The sequence below is a fragment of the Notolabrus celidotus genome, chromosome 6, assembly GCF_009762535.1.
Source record: "Notolabrus celidotus isolate fNotCel1 chromosome 6, fNotCel1.pri, whole genome shotgun sequence".
In the NCBI taxonomy this organism is placed as follows: domain Eukaryota; kingdom Metazoa; phylum Chordata; class Actinopteri; order Labriformes; family Labridae; genus Notolabrus; species Notolabrus celidotus.
The window spans coordinates 19,860,905-19,877,168 of NC_048277.1; the positions used below are offsets into that span (position 1 = coordinate 19,860,905).

Here is a 16,264-nt window from a genome sequence, read left to right on the forward strand (position 1 = left end):
AGGCACAACAGCTAACATTAGCACTGAACCAAAGCCTACCTAACAGTATATTAGCTAAGAATTTGCCTTTCATAGCGTGTAACACTTCATATTGAAAGCAAGGATGATTGAAATTTCCCCTAATGTTTCCTCTGATTTCTGAGTTAAAGCAATAATTATTATGAATAACGCACTACTTTAAGAAAACAGCTCAGGTTAGCATGCAAACACCTCCTTGTAAACATCAACATATGTTACATGATACATTTGGAATAGTATCAATTTGTAACTGGCATTTATGTTAGCTAGCTAACAAGAATGTTGGGTAGAAATTGTTTGAATGCAAATATAAGTTGTTTGTTGTGACTTATCTGTAGGTCACTTAAATTAGACAATATATTACATCAGCTAAGTGTTATTTTTATTATTTTTATTATTATTTGAATCATTATTATTTGGACCATTGCTTTAACATTTATTTATTTTATTTATTTATTTATCTATGTATTTCTTGTATTCACCTGATCTAGTTAACACTACCTTATTTTTTAACTTTTCTTTCCACTATTACTTATTTTAATAATTTTACTGTATTGATTTTATTTTATTTTTAAGTATTTCATTTACAATCATGCCTTTTATAATTTTACCATTGCTGTTGCTTTCTGTCTCTGTTATTCTGTGAGGCACTTTGGGCTGCATGTTTTTATGTATGAAAGGTGCTATATAAATAAAGTTGAGTTGAGTTGAGTTGTCATAACATGAAATATAGCCTAGTTTTTACTTTCTTTTGCTAACAATTTGTCAGACTCCCAACATGTGTTTGAATCCTGGAACACATTTAATACTACATTTGACAGGGTTCCCACGCGTCCTGGAAAACCTGGAAAACAGTTGACCAGTTTTCCAGTACTGGAAAACACCTGGAAAATGGGAGAAAAAGTAAAATGTCCTGGAAAATCACATATAGTCCTGGAAAATTATTCCAACATGGCTGCGTGCGACCTGACCCGATTAACAAAACACATCCCCATTCATTGAAAGTTGAGTGCACGCTGTGCTGGAAAAGACACAACTGCACAACTTCTTTCACATCTTTTCTCCTTCACTTCATAATCATGCATTCACAGAAAATGGTACATTAACCTTGTAATGTGCTCTTTTGATTCAACGAGTCTTATATTTAAGTTCTAGTGTGACCAGTGGAGTGGGGCAGAGAACTTGGGGTCCTGTGCCTCACAACTTTCTCTGCAGGCTGAGAGCTCAATTACTGTACTCTAGCCCAGTTGTTCTCAAAGTGGGGTCCTGGGACCCCTGGGGGTCCGCGAACCATAGCATGGGGTCCGTGAAATAATTTGAATACATTTCTTATAAATTATAAAATTGTGCTGTGTCATTACAAAACAGCATATACACCATTGTTATGATACCACTGGGTGGCTCGAAGGGATATGTGAGTCTTGCTACTGTCAATTTTCTGAAAGCGTGTTATCTGTTTATCACTATGGTACAGGTCTGAAGTATTTACATTGATACGTTTTACAATACAAATAGTTCCAAGGGCAACTAAGAGTGCAAATGGTAGTAAGCATGTGCTGGGTTAGGGTAAAGATTAGGGTTAGGGTTAGGGTTAGGGTTAGGGTTGGGATTAGGGTTAGGGTCAGGATTAGAGTTAGTGTTAGGATTAGGGTTACGGTTAGGGTTAGGATACTGGGTTTGGGTTAGGATACAGGGTTAGGGTTATGATAAGGGTTAGGGTTAGGATTAGGGTTAGGGTTGGGATCAGGGTTAGGATTAGGGTTAGGATAAGGGTCAGGATTAGGGCTAGGGTTGTGATAAGGGTTAGGGTTAGGGTAAGGATTAGGGTTAGGGTTAGGATTAGGGTTAGGGTTGTGATTAGGGTTAGGGTTAGGATTAGGGTTTGGGTTAGGGTTGTGATTAGGGTTAGGGTTAGGATTAGGGTTAGGATTAGGATTAGGGTTAGGGTTGGGATCAGAGTTAGGATTAGGGTTCGGATAAGGTTCAGGATTAGGGTAAGGAATAGGGTTAGGGTTGGGATAAGAGTTAGGGTTAGAGTTGTGATTAGGGTTAGGGTTAGGGTTAGGGTTAGGGTTGAAGTTGGGGTTGGGATTAGGGTTAGGGTTAGGATTAGGGTTAGGGTTAGGGTTAGGATAAGAGTTAGGTTTAGGGTTGTGATTAGGGTTAGGGTAAGGGTTAGGGTTAGGATTAGGGTTAGGGTTAGGATAAGAGTTAGGTTTAGGGTTGTGATTAGGGTTAGGGTTAGGATTAGGGTTAGGGTTAGCACTAGGGTTAGGGTTGGGATCAGGGTTAGGGTTAGGGTTAGGGTTAGGATAAGGTTCAGGATTAGGGTTAGGGTAAGGATTAGGGTTAGGATTAGGGTTAGGGTTAGGATTAGGGTTAGGGTTAGGGTTAGGATTAGGGTTAGGGTTGAAGTTGGGGTTGGGGTTAGGGTTAGGGTTAGGATTAGGGTTAGGGTTGGGATCAGGGTTAGGATTAGGGTTATGATAAGAGTCAGGATTATGTTAGGGTTGTGATTAGGGTTAGGGTAAGAATTAGGGTTAGGATTAGGGTTAGGGTTAGGATTAGGGTTAGGATTAGGGTTAGGGTTAGGATTAAGATTAGGGTTAGGGTTAGGGTTAGGGTTAGGCTTAGAGTTAGGGTTAGGGTTAGGGTTAGGGTTGTGATTAGGGTTAGGGTTAGAGTTGTGATTAGGGTTAGGGTTAGGGTAAGGATTAGGGTTAGGGTTATAAGGGTAAGAACCAGAACTAAACTTAAGCAAACAGAACCAGAACCAAACTCAAGCAAACCCAACCAGAACCGAACCAGACCCAAACCAGAACAGAACCAAACCAGAACAGAACCAAACCAGAACTGTACCAGAACCGAACCGTACCAGAACCGAACCGTACCAGAACAGAACCAGAACAGAACCAAACCAGAACCAAACCAGAACCAAACTCAAGCAAACAGAACCAGAACCAAACTCAAGCAAACCCAACCAGAACCGAACCAGAACCGAACCAGAACCGAACCAGACCCGAACCGGACCCGAACCAGAACTGAACCAGAACTGAACCAGAACCGTACCAGAACTGAACCAGAACCGAACCGGACCAGAACCGAACCAGAACCGAACCAGAACAAGGTTAGGATTAGGGTTAGGGTTAGAAGGGTAAGAACCAGAACTAAACTTAAGCAAACAGAACCAGAACCAAACTCAAGCAAACCCAACCAGAACCAAACTCAAGCAAACCCAACCAGAACCAAACTCAAGCAAACCCAACCAGAACCGAACCAGACCTAAACCAGAACAGAACCAGAACAGAACCAAACCAGAACCGTACCAGAACAGAACCAGAACAGAACCAAACAAGAACCAAACCAGAACCAAACCAGAACCATACCAGAACCGAACCAGAACCAAACTCAAGCAAACAGAACCAGAACCAAACTCAAGCAAACCCAACCAGAACCGAACCAGACCCGAACCAGAACCGAACCAGAACTGAACCAGAACTGAACCAGAACCGAACCAGACCAGAACCGAACCAGAACTGAACCAGAACCGAATCGGACCAGAACCGAACAAGAACCGAACCAGAACCGAACCAGAACCGAACCAGAACTGTTCCGAACTCAAGCAAACAGAACCAGAACCAAACTCAATCAAACAAAACCAGAACCAAACTCAAGCAAACAGAACCAGAATCAAACTCGAGCAAACAGAACCAAACTGGAGCAAACATTATTAATGTCCTCAGGTTGGCATTGAGAAAAATCAGATGCCTCAGCTTGGATGGGCTGATCCGATTTCTCCTCTCAGTGAGTATTTGCCCGGTCTTCAAGAAGACTCTCTCTGAAGGAACGGATGTAGCCAGGATACACAGCCTCCCCTCCATCACCTGAATCCTACATCCTCACATGTGATTGGCCGCATTGCCGCCATGCTGACCAATCAAAACAAAGCAGCTAAAGGAAAAAACTGAGAGCCGGCTCTCTCTCAATGCAAGCTGGCTCTTCTGATTCACTATAAAGCATCGGCTCTCAGAGCCGCAGCTTTTGATCATGACACATCACTAATGTGCTTAATCTGTGTTACAGTTATGAGGGGGCCTTGGACAATTTTCTCATCTGTAAGGGGTCCCTGGCTCCAAAAAGTTTGAAAACCCCTGCTCTTGCTAGTAGGAGTGCAAACTCCCGATAGTGAAAACAAACGGAACAAAAAGAGCAACACAGAAACTCCACGTTGTAGACATCGCTGATCATCATAGACATCGCCAGGCAGGAAGACAGTTTAAACTTTTTTAAATCTCTGAGAGACCGGTGCGATTTTTTCAGAGTTTACGGTAACTCAAATTAAAAAAACGTGACATTTGCTTTGTTTTATATCGACCACTTGGCAGGATGAATATCATGATTAAGCAGGTATATTTTGAGTTTGAGTTGAGTTGAGAAACATTTGTGGCCATTTTTGTCATTCAGATCTATTTAGGTCATTAGAGCACTGATCCTCTGATCATTATTATTATTCAATTATTTCAGTAAGACAGCTTCCAGATTCCTTTGCAGGCTCTTTTGTTTTTTTCTTAGCTCATTTTATATTTTTTGAGAAAAGAGAAAGCTGAGATGTTGCCCATCATTGTTACTTGGTTGCACTAATAAAGTGAAGTGCTCTGTGGTTGCATTATTCTATTATCAATTTGCCATAATTTTTAAGTATGTAAGAGATGATTTCATTGATAGCCATAGACTACATGTCTTTCAATGTAGACTTCCACTGAGAGGAACATATTAGACTATTTAGGAACTAAATTAGGAACTAAATTTAGACTGTCATACAAGCTTGATCATCAATGAAAATGTCCTGGAAAAGGATCTTTGGAAAAGAGTGGGAACCCTGATTTGAGCTTCCCACCATAAAAGTGATGTCACTGTAAAATCGTGATGGATATGGTTAATTTTTGTCATTACTTAAAGTTGCTGTTGGTAGTCGTGATATAAATATCAGTTCGGAGAGAGATTTTGAATGTCAACACTCCCCCTCCCCACCAGATTTTCTCTCACTCACCCCCCCTCCCCTCTCTGCTCCCGTAATCTGGCCCACAAAAGATCGTTATGCACGCTCTATGAGGAAGTAGTGGCTTCCCAGCCAATAAGGGCGACTTAGTAGGGGGAGTAGCTCTGATTGGTCCGTGATAACGGGAAAGAGGAGAATAATAATGTTGCTTGATACAAAGGGATTGGAAAACGCAGAGATTTCACCATAATGTCAAATTACTTCACTTACAGATGAGTACCGATGGGTATTATGACCTTTTCTCCAAACCCAGCAGAAAAAAAGTACAGTTTTTTTACACCATTCCTACCAACAGCAGCTTTAAGTTTTACACATGTGTTTAATAGCCCAGGTGGATGCATCCATCAACATACCATCCTCTCCAGACAGCAGGTATAAAATGTCCGATGTTTGGTTGCCATGGCCGTAACGCGTGAACGCCCTCACAGACACGTTATAGTAGGAGAATGGTTTCAGGTTTATCAGAGTGACACTGTTGGAGGTTGTGTTCATCAATGCAGAGTAGGATTCGTTGTCATACATGATTTCGTAATATTGGATAACCCCATTGGCTTTCTCCGGTGGGGACCAGGTCAATGTGGCAGTGGACGGGGTGGTGTCATCCACCATGAGGTTCTCAGGAGGAGAGTCAGGCTCTGAGAATAGGATGTAAAAGAAACGTCTAAGAAGGCTTTTTCATTTAATTGAAAGGTAATTGACTGAAATACAATCAATTCAACCTAAGTTATCTAGCATCACACTAACTACTGCTAATCCAAAAAAACATGTACATTTTGATAAATTAACAAAAATGATTAATTTTCAATTTCACACAATCTTTAATTGACAGTAGTAGTAGGGACGTAATGTTAGGTATACTGCATGCTGGGACTACAACAACAGCAGCTTAAAAAGAACATTTTGTCTCTATTTCTCAACAGTACAATTTTAATTGTATTGCACTACTTATGACCCATGTGATTATGTATGCTGTTTGTGTTCAGTGCATACCATCCTCCAAGGTAAAAACAAAGACATCATCTTCCTCTGAGAGAGAGCTCTCTCCCACAGCTGTTGATGCAGCTACACGTAGCTTATAGCCAGTATACTTCTCCAGATCTGTCAAACAGAAGAGAGATATGTAGTTAGCATCACACCTGTGCCATCAATATTAAAACGATTGCATAGAACTTTGCAGAAGAGGTTGTTTACCTGTTATCAGTATGCTAGTAGTGTCAGAAACCCACTTCAGGGCCTGATTATTGTAAAGGTTGAGGCCATAGACGGTGTAATGTGTGATCCGTCCATTGGGGTTGAGTGGAGGGACCCAGTTTACTTGTATGGAGGTGGAGCTGATGTTTTGATAGGACACTTCAAGTACTGAGCTGGGAACTGAACAACACAAACAGTACATGGATCAACCAGTTTAGATGTCATAGGGATTTTTTTCTTCTTGTATAATTAAAGATAGTTGCTAGTGGCATGTGACCACCCACCCTGCTCCCTGGTCTTCTCAGTGATGTCCCTTGCAGGACCCTCTCCTACAGTAGTGGAAGCAGTGACCCTAAATGTGTACTCAGTGAAGGGATTCAGATCAAAAACCAGGTAAGTCAGCTCCTCAGACAAGACATCCATCATCTCCTCTCTCACTGTCACACCTGCAACATGCAAGCAGACACAAATAGGTACACAAGACCGCATACAGACATGATATATGTATTAAAAATCCAATCCAATCAGTGCAAGGAAGCTAAGAGAAGCAGTATTTATGTTTAGCACTACCCCACCTGTAGTTCCAGAAGCTGCATTGCGTGTTGAAAACTGTCCTGTTATTGATGCATAATGAGTCGACATTCGGAGCTGGCCTGGGGTCAAAGCCAGGGGTGGCAAATCTGAGGTCATATCCCTAGCATGTGATTGCTTTGTTAGCCAAGGTGGAAGCGAAACAGGTGGCACAGAGGTAAGAGAAAATGCAGCAGTCCCTAAACTTGTAGGGTCAGTAGATTGGATATTTTCACGGTTAGAGGGTAAAGCAGTAGCTGAAGAGGTGCCAGGCTCCTCAGTGACCATGGAGTCGGCGGCTTCTGTGTTGGTGATTTGGTCAGCGCTTCTTAGTCTGAAATGTGTGAAGCTGGAAGCAGTGACAGCGGTGGGCAGTGTGCGATCTGAAAGAGTGGCAGTGAAAGTCGGCGGTGATGTGATCTCACTGAGCTCAACTGTCCTCTTACGCCGTCCAGGGACACCAGGAGGAGGAGTCTCATCTTCGTACATATCAGTTGTATTCTGCAGGAAGAAAAAATGAATTTGATATTCTGACTGCAGCTTTTGAATCCCCCTAGTTGGGAGATGTTTAAAGCACAGAGTCTTGATAAGTCTGACTCATTGGCCCCTAAAGCAATGTCTACTTGAATCAGTAGACATCGGTGGACATGGCTTGCAGGTTACATGTGAGGAATGCTTTTTAGTTGGCCCTGTGAGTGTGGAATTTATTAATTAAGCATGTAGAAGAGGTGTCAATGGAACCAGTGTAGTACAGTCTAATGTATCTTATGAGATCATTTGGTAAAAGTATTGTAGTTTTTAAATAATAAAATAATTATTGACAAGAAAGAGAGTCAAATCAATACACCTGCAAACCAGATGTTTAACTTCACGTTAATTTACTTCTCTTTAATTCCAGTGGATCATATGTGTGTTTATGACATTATGTTCTGTAATATACACAAAGTATAATAGTGATTGTAAAGTAAGTACATACAATCACTGACAGACAGTTTTGTTTCAACATTTCACACAGTGGCTATTTTTTTATGCTTGCTCAGCAGTACCTTGCCAAATGCAGCATATGGCTTACCACTTCAGCAGAGAGCGTGATGTCCTGCAGCAGAAGCTCGTCAACCAGAACCTGCAGTCTGTAGCGGGTAATCCGACCGTTGGGCTGGGCCGGGCTCTTCCAGCTAACACGGATTGAAACTGAATCCTCAGCTATTGCCACCAAGTCCTGAACGGCACTGGGTGCTACAAATAAGTGCACAAATAGAAAAGTTAGACAAAGACATACATGAAATACACAAACAAACTTTCAGAAAGAACCACAGTCTAGTGGTTCTACATGGACTAAAAACATTATATCATTTTCTAACATCACTTCGGTCTTTTTGACATTGTGATGGACATATTTTGCTTTTGATTGTTGTTTGCTTTTGATTGTTAATGAACTGCCGGAGGAAATAAGGTTGGTGGACTCTGTGCTCTCTTTTAAATCATTGCTCAAAACATACTTTCATCAAAGAGCATTTCCTGATTTTATTTGCTTATGGTGTCTTGCACAGGGTCCTGCTTTTATTTTTGCATTTATTTTGTTTTTACGATTTCATGTTCTTTTAATAGTGATGAGACTTGCACTGACTGTATGGCTTTTTAAAATGCTGTTTATTTTGCACATGTCCTTGAGGCATTGTAAAGCACTTTGTAACATAGTTTTTGAAAAGTGCTCTATAAATAAAGGTTATTATTATTATTATATAATCATCAAAACTAAATGAAATGTGGTAGCAATATGTCTGTATTTCATGAATGGTCTCACCTTCAGCAGGTGTGATGACATCCTCCTGAGCTGCTGGACCCACTTCTCCAGCAGCTTTGGCTCGGACAGCCACAGTGTACTGTGTGTAGGGCGTTAAACCATTGAAGGAAAACCGCATGTCTCCTGTGCTGTTTTCATACATATAACCTGGGGTGAAAATAAAAGAAAAAATGCACAGTGTTTTATACAGTCAGAGTTAGAACCTGTTCATTTATACATGTATGTTCATTTTAGCATTATTATCCAAAAACCTGTAGGTCCATGAAGGTAGACCACATAGCTGAATTTTCCTGTGATGATCTTGGGAGAGCTCCAGGACACTGAAATTGATCTAGATGTCATATTCAATACGATGAAGTTTTGTGGTGGGTCTTCCGGGGCTGCAATACATTAACACACAGATAAAATAATGAACATAGTTATAGTATACGTAAATCAAAAAAGGTTCTTTTCTTATTTTTCCACACCTGATTCTGGCATGCGGACCATAGTGGAGGCTATCTGTCCCTCTCCATCAGAGGTGAAGGCAGACACCTCGAACAGATAGGCAGTGTACGGCCGTAGCTGATCAACTCCCACTGATATGGGTACACTCCAGGAGGCTGCAGGGGGAACAGCTGAGAGGGTGATGGGTGGTAAAGATGCTGTTATCTCAAATGGACTGACAGTAGCACGGGAGAGGATATCAGCTGCATCCTAGATCAGAATCAAACAGGATATGCACAAAGTAAAGATATGAACGCTATAAATGTTATTTTTAGGTGTTTTTTGTGTTCATAGTCTGCTGTTGTCTTTGTTTGCATCTGTAATCCTAACAGAGAAACAACAGTTAAGTTAATATGACAGGATGTGCATTGCAGTACATTGCAGTGGGGCAGTGCTCCGGTCATGATGTCCTCTGCATTGACCTCAAGCGTGCGAACCGTCTGCCCGGTACGAGCGTGTTTAGCCTTAACAGCAAATTTTGTGATGAGGCCATTAATGCGGTGCGGCAGGAACCAGGTAACCATGACGAAGGTGTGGTTCTGAGCAAACGCTGTCAAGTTGGTCACCAGGCCAGGGGCTGTAGAAAGGCACACATAAATTAATGCACACAAACACATACTGAGCTTACACAATACCTGCTTTTAGATCATTATGTAAGTGTTTGTGCATAAGCATTTATACCCACGTGACTCAGCTGTCTTTATGTATAAAGACTTGCTGAAGGCTCCTATTCCAGCTGTAGCGATGGCTGCTACCTGAAGGGACAGAAAAAGAGAGAGGGGGAAAAAAAGAGAAAGAAAGAGAGGGAGAAAGGGAGGGAGAGTGAGAGAGATAGAGGAGGTATTAATAATGGTCATAAATCCGGCTCATGCTGTCAGTATGGCGTTCATCAGAGCACATAAGGTGCTTAACTTAGGCAATGATCAGTGATCCCATTAAAACATGACACAATGATAACTCAGGTAAAGTTAGATTTTTTGGGCTTTTTGCCTTTATTCCATAGGACAGCTGAAGAGAGACAGGAAATATTGGGAGTAGAGAGTGAGGGAAGACATGCAGGAAATCAAACCGGCGACCCCTGCAACGAGGACTGCAGCCTCTGTACGTATGTGGGGCGCTTAGACCGCTAGGCCACCAGCACCCCTACTCTCTATATCTTTCTGACAGAATAATCTGAAATAAATAACAATAATATTAATACTAATAATAATACTACTACTACTACTAATAATAATAATACTAATAATAATAATAATAATTTAAATAACAATGACCTGGAAATCAAATAGTGACGTAACTCTGTTTATCAAAATGATTTGGAATCATTCTAAATGGACATGAATGAGTGACATCTTTGAAACTCTTCCTGTAAAATAACATCTACAACTTTTACTAACTATATATTTTGACTTGGGCACTTGGAAAACAACTCTTCACTTAAGAAGAAGGGTATCTATCTCTTTTTTTGTTGTTGTTGTTGTGGCAGATAAACCTTCCAAAATACTTTATCAAAATGCAGCACTCTACAGTCCAATGCACATGACTACGTAATAAAAATTGCTGCCATGGAGGACCTCTGGGATCAACAACCAGAGTTGGTTTCTGGAATATTATGCTTTTAACACTGAACTTTGAAGAAAACATGTCCTCCCAGGTTCAATGTCTCAAATTCTGAAACACTCTTATACATTAATTTCTTTTCACTGGAAAATAAGGATAGAAAAACTGTTAATATTCCTTGCAACTCAAACTTTGCAGTTTGTTTACAGCGTCACTTAAACAAACATGAAAAAAACTTTCATAGCATGTCAGGTAATTGTAAAAGAGTATGCAAAGAAGTAAATCCTAATCCCAGCTATGTGCAAAGTGTAGTGTGCCAATACACTCACAGGTGAGATGTAGTAAAGTGATACATGCACACCCTCAGAGTAAAATACACACAATACAGTATGTGCAGTTATGATCACAATGTGTGTCTCTCTCAGGGTCCATTTGTATGAAGGTCATTGTGGGTTAATGAATTCTGAAAACTAATAAGCACGATCACATTCAAGCTCAGTGACAACAGACAGTGGAAAGAGCCAAGGCTGATCCATAGATCTGTTTACCTGATTAATAATGCAGTCAGGATCAATTACCAGTATTCAGCCACATCAAGAGAATAGTCTGTTCCAGTTGGATCCGAGTTAGTACGCCACATTAACATGATAATACAGTTTCCAGGAACATTCAGGTGCTTTGGTGTGTATCTACATAATGAAATATTTCACTAAAGAAACACACGCAGTCATTTTCAACAAAATAGTCATATAGGTGTAATATTACCTTTACAGTATGTTTTTTTTTCTTATTTTGTTTTCCTCTTTCTTTTCATTTTCCAATGTAAATGAATTAGTGTACAAAAAACAATGTTTTGAATCTTGGATTCAATTAAATCCTACCTCAATGTGGTATGTTGAGCCTGAGGTAAAATCAGTGAGCAGGGTCTCTGGTATGTCCAGGTACTTGGTCACCTGCGTGAAGGTGGGATCAGGGTAGGGACACACCTCCTTGTACCTAAAGCAGGAAAACTGTTATTCAGATCAGCATCTCCCAACCCACATAATACATTTTGAACAATTTGGGGCTGGATGAAAGACTCTGTGAGTGGTGGAAGTAATCTCTTACTTATCAGGAGCAACATTTGGTCTGCTTCTATAATAAGCATTTTCTTATTCAAGTTAAAAAATCTGCCAGTGTAGCAATTCATGGATAAAAGAATAGTTTTGCACAGTAATCTTCCTGTAATAGGATAGAAAACTAAAATCCAACTAGATCCACTACAACAAAAATCCTGCTGACACATGAAAGCATGAGTGATCATGAATTCTGAAACCAAGGGGTCACATGACATCATGAGAACTTTTCCCTGTAATACTGTAACTCAATTTTGCTGGTATTAATTCTGAACCTCTACTTAGAGCTACAGCGATAAGTTTATAACAAGTTATGAATCAAAATGAAATATATGTAGAAGCCTCTTTGACAAGAAAAATAGACAATATGAAAGGTTGATTTTAATGCCAGTAACTGCTGCCACATGGGAGTCGCCAGGAAAGGGGACTTACAGCACGTTCATTGGTAGTGCCTCCATTTACATATTCCACTGACAATATTCCCGTTGAGTGAAATGTATTAGAGCTTGAAGACAAGAGCATTTTCCACTAGTGCCAGAAAACAAAACAGACACAATATGGTGGAAGTAGCTTTAAGTAAAAAAGATGCAGGACTGCACTGGGATACTTTAAATGGAAGTCTTAATGCTCTACTCAGTATATTTATGGATCTGATCCCCATTTGTCAACAACAAACATTATCATACTAAGGACTGTATTTTCAGCAGGGATGTTAAAAGTTAATCAAGTAACAAGTAAATGATTGTTGAGAATGTGCTCAAACACACCTTTCTTTTTGTTTTCATTAAGGTGCAGATAAACAACATGGAGTCTCAGTTATCAGGGTGATGAAATTATAAGCATCTTCCAATGCAAACCTTCTGGCCCTACAGAGATGCTCAACTGCGGCTATAGCCCTGTGCCATGTTTCCATGATGGCTACACCTTTGGGGGAGCAATACACAACACCTGCCCCTCATGGCATGGACACGGATAGCCAGAACTTTGTACATGATTACCCCAACTTTGGACACAAAGCCAACAGGCTGGTAGAAAGTCAGGGCAGAAGGATTTCCTAGACTGGCAAAGCTGGCGTAATAGTGTCTGTGCATACTAGCGCCATCGGTGCTTTTTGGGAGTGTGTTTTCTGCTGGACTGACTGTGCCTCCGTTACACTCCCGACTGACACTCGACCATGACTTTATGTCTGCAGAGATTACTTTTATGAGCCTGCTCTGCATGTTGATCATTAGCAAGTTAAACTATTTGTACACCTCTTTAAGTTTATAAAGCTATGCAATACTGTCAAGCCTTTTATTGCTGTGGAAAATAAAGCAACATGATTTAGAAAAAACAATCTAGTATAGTTACAGTCATAGAAATACGTTTTTTTGGATCAACCTTTGATCATTGGAGTCATTTCCCTGCATCGACCAATGTTTTAGCAATATAACTGACAACCAGGACAAGTGTTACAGTCCAAAAATAAAACTCATACACGATTTTTTCCAGGAATATAATTGAGAATTACCTGATAACATATCCGTCAATATTGTTTGCATCAGATGGCATTGTCCAGGAAAGCAGTATACCGTTAGAGCCCACAGCCTCTCCTTCTAGAGCTGAAGGTGGACCAGGAACTGAAGTATCAGAAGGGAAAGGAGGAGAAGAAGGTGAAGTGGCTTTCCTCATCCAATGTTTTCACTCTTTATTTGATACCATCAACACAGCAGAAGTCCAAGACAATGTGAATATAATACACACATGTGACAAATAGCCTCTGAATATAAACATTTAATCAATCATTTGAAGAACAATGTTGGTGTCTTAGCAGGATCCTCTGGTCCGTGTGTTTTGTGTGTTTTGTGTTTGTGTGTGTGTGTGTGTGTGTGTGTGTGTGTGTGTAGGTGTGTGTGTGTGTGTAGGTGTGTGTGTGTGTGTGTGTGTGTGTGTGTGTGTGTGTGTGTGTGTGTGTGTGTGTAGGTGTGTGTGTGTGTGTAGGTGTGTGTGTGTGTGTGTGTGTCTGATGAATAAGGCCTCACACAGCAGTGGCATTTCACTGACATTCACTGCAGACCCATTCATCCTGCGGTTCAAAAGCCCAGGCTCAAGTTACCCCTAAGAGGAATTAAACTGGGAAGGGAGTATACCTCCCCACCACCCCCCACCCCCTCCATACACACAACTCCTGTACTAATTTCTGTCCCTGAGTGTGGCCATGTGTCACACAGGCACTGAGTAAAACAGCAGAGGGCAGAAGAGAACCTGTTGACACTCTGACAGCCAAAATCAACACACCAAGCATCCAAACATCAGCAGTTCTCACCGCTTTCATTGGTATTGATCATACGGCTGACTCCAGGGCTGATGAATGAGGAGGAGGATGCTGTGACTGTTGCAGTGTATTGTGTTCCTGGAGTGACACTGACCACATCGGCCTGTGAAAACAACAAAACATAGAGACATGCGGTCATAGTATGCATCATGGTTATATCTGGGGGTTTTTGGTCTAATACATCATAACTTCTACCCTTGGTCAGTTTCTGTTGAATGCAATTTAAATGTTTTTTTAATGGAAGTTATATTTTTGGCCTTTTAGCCTTTGTTTGACAGGACAGCTGAAGAAAGACAGGAAATGTGGGGAGTAGAGAGTGGGGGGAGACATGCAGGAAATGGTCAACCGGTCCGGAATTGAACCGGCGACCCCTGCAACGAGGACTGTAGCCTCTGTATGTGGGGCGCTTAGACTGCTAGGCCACCAGCTCCCCTGCAATTTAAATTTTACACTGTTCATTATACAAAAGTGTATTTAAAGAAAACAAAGATCTTTGAGTACTCGTTGAGTTTGCATTCATACTATTTTCAATAAAAAAGCTTGAAAAATTCTGCGTTTTTCTTAATTACATTTTTTACTCAATGTGTAATTCCTCTTCATACTTGCATACAACTCGTTTTTTAACTCTCAGTTGCAGTACTGTGTTCATTTGCAGTTTTTTTTTTCTTACAACCCATATAAGTAATACCAATATTTATCACTTACATTGTTTAAAATTGTTTATTTATTTTAGGAAATGAAACACAAAAATTATGCAATTCTATCTGCCCCCAAATCCTGAGGTCATTTTTCCTGTATTTATATATTCCATTTTTTTGTTAAGGCAATCATCAGTTGTTGTTGTTGCTTTTTCTGGTAACCACGACAGAAAACACAAAGCTCTCTTACAGAGAAACTCAACTGTTTAAAACACTTGCATGTTTGTAAAACAAAGGTAACTGTTTTTGAGTTTCTTTATTTGTTTTAGTATTTATTTTCCTCCTAAAATGTGATGTGAATAAGAAAATAGTTTATCTAAAGTTCCAATTTTTTTTTTAATAGTGCACCCACTGACAGGCACAGCATTTTACATAATGTACATACTGATGGATTACTATCACTCCTGTAGCACATAGTAGTGAAAATCAGTAATCCTCTGAAAATGTTCTTAAAATAGAAGCAAGAAAAAACTAATTTACTATGTAAAATGCTGAAGTCACCCTTACTCAGCACTTTGTTGTTGTATTTTAATGAGAAGCATACACCACAACTGTTTCTGAAGAAAAAATCCTCAGCCATCTGCTTCTTAATGAAAATGTTTTGTTGGCATTGGGTGACAATATGACAATTTGTTTCTTACGGTAGCCCTGAAGGACAAAACAAATTTACAAAAGATGAAACACTTTTACAAAGTTGGAGACAAATTTACATTTTAGAAAACATTTTTACGTTTTATAAAACAAAATTACATCAGAAAAACACTTTTACCAAGGCCAAAACAAATGTACATTTAAGAAAACAAATTTACAAAAGATGAAACACTTTTACAAAGTTGGAGACAATTTTACAAACGACGGAACACTTCTACCATTTCTGAAACAAATTAACATTTAATTTTTATGGAAAGGGAATGTACCAAATACTGGCAGTGATCTGGAAGTGATCGAGTGAGGGGTCATTTAGTTTGTTTTGATGGAGAGAAACCAAACAGAGATGGACATGGTTTACATATCAGGACATCCTCGGGTCTCAGAGACAGGTGTCCGACCTCAGCTGAAAAAGCATCATGTCTCCAGAAAAGCTCCATCATGTCTCTGCAAGACCTTCATCATGTGTCAGAATTCAGATGAAACGGCCTCAGACCACATCGCATCAGACTAAACGGAGTCAGGCTAAAAGGAGTCAGACTCAACGGTAAAAGTGTTCCGTCGTTTGTAAAATTTTCTCCAACTTTGTAAAAGTGTTTCATCACCGTAGTTTCTGCCTGTAGTTGCACTCATTTGTGTCTGTAAATGCTGCTGGGCTGAAGTTGTTAGTGTTGCAGTGTTACTGCATTAATAGGTGTTGCAGCCAGCATGAGCACCTATGAGATCAATGGGTTAGATGGCAATGTGCCAGATTAATACCTCATGTTATCTCAAAGAAACATGACCAAGCAGTTCTCTTAA

General features: G+C 40.2%; 1 protein-coding gene across 1 annotated transcript in view; it reads right to left on the bottom strand.

The window, feature by feature from the left end:
• ptprq (protein tyrosine phosphatase receptor type Q) overlaps positions 1–16,264 on the bottom strand; it is a 54,499-nt gene that overhangs the window by 24,319 nt on the left and 13,916 nt on the right. Inside the window, exons 19-32 of the mRNA XM_034686312.1 lie at positions 14,109–14,220; positions 13,314–13,422; positions 11,570–11,684; positions 9,814–9,883; positions 9,506–9,705; positions 9,110–9,338; positions 8,894–9,022; positions 8,643–8,789; positions 7,911–8,074; positions 6,844–7,339; positions 6,553–6,714; positions 6,269–6,448; positions 6,068–6,175; positions 5,431–5,712 (exon numbers count right to left, since the gene is read on the bottom strand). Coding sequence (XP_034542203.1) covers positions 5,431–5,712; positions 6,068–6,175; positions 6,269–6,448; positions 6,553–6,714; positions 6,844–7,339; positions 7,911–8,074; positions 8,643–8,789; positions 8,894–9,022; positions 9,110–9,338; positions 9,506–9,705; positions 9,814–9,883; positions 11,570–11,684; positions 13,314–13,422; positions 14,109–14,220 — 2,503 coding nt within the window. The remainder of the gene's footprint in view (positions 1–5,430; positions 5,713–6,067; positions 6,176–6,268; positions 6,449–6,552; positions 6,715–6,843; positions 7,340–7,910; positions 8,075–8,642; positions 8,790–8,893; positions 9,023–9,109; positions 9,339–9,505; positions 9,706–9,813; positions 9,884–11,569; positions 11,685–13,313; positions 13,423–14,108; positions 14,221–16,264) is intronic.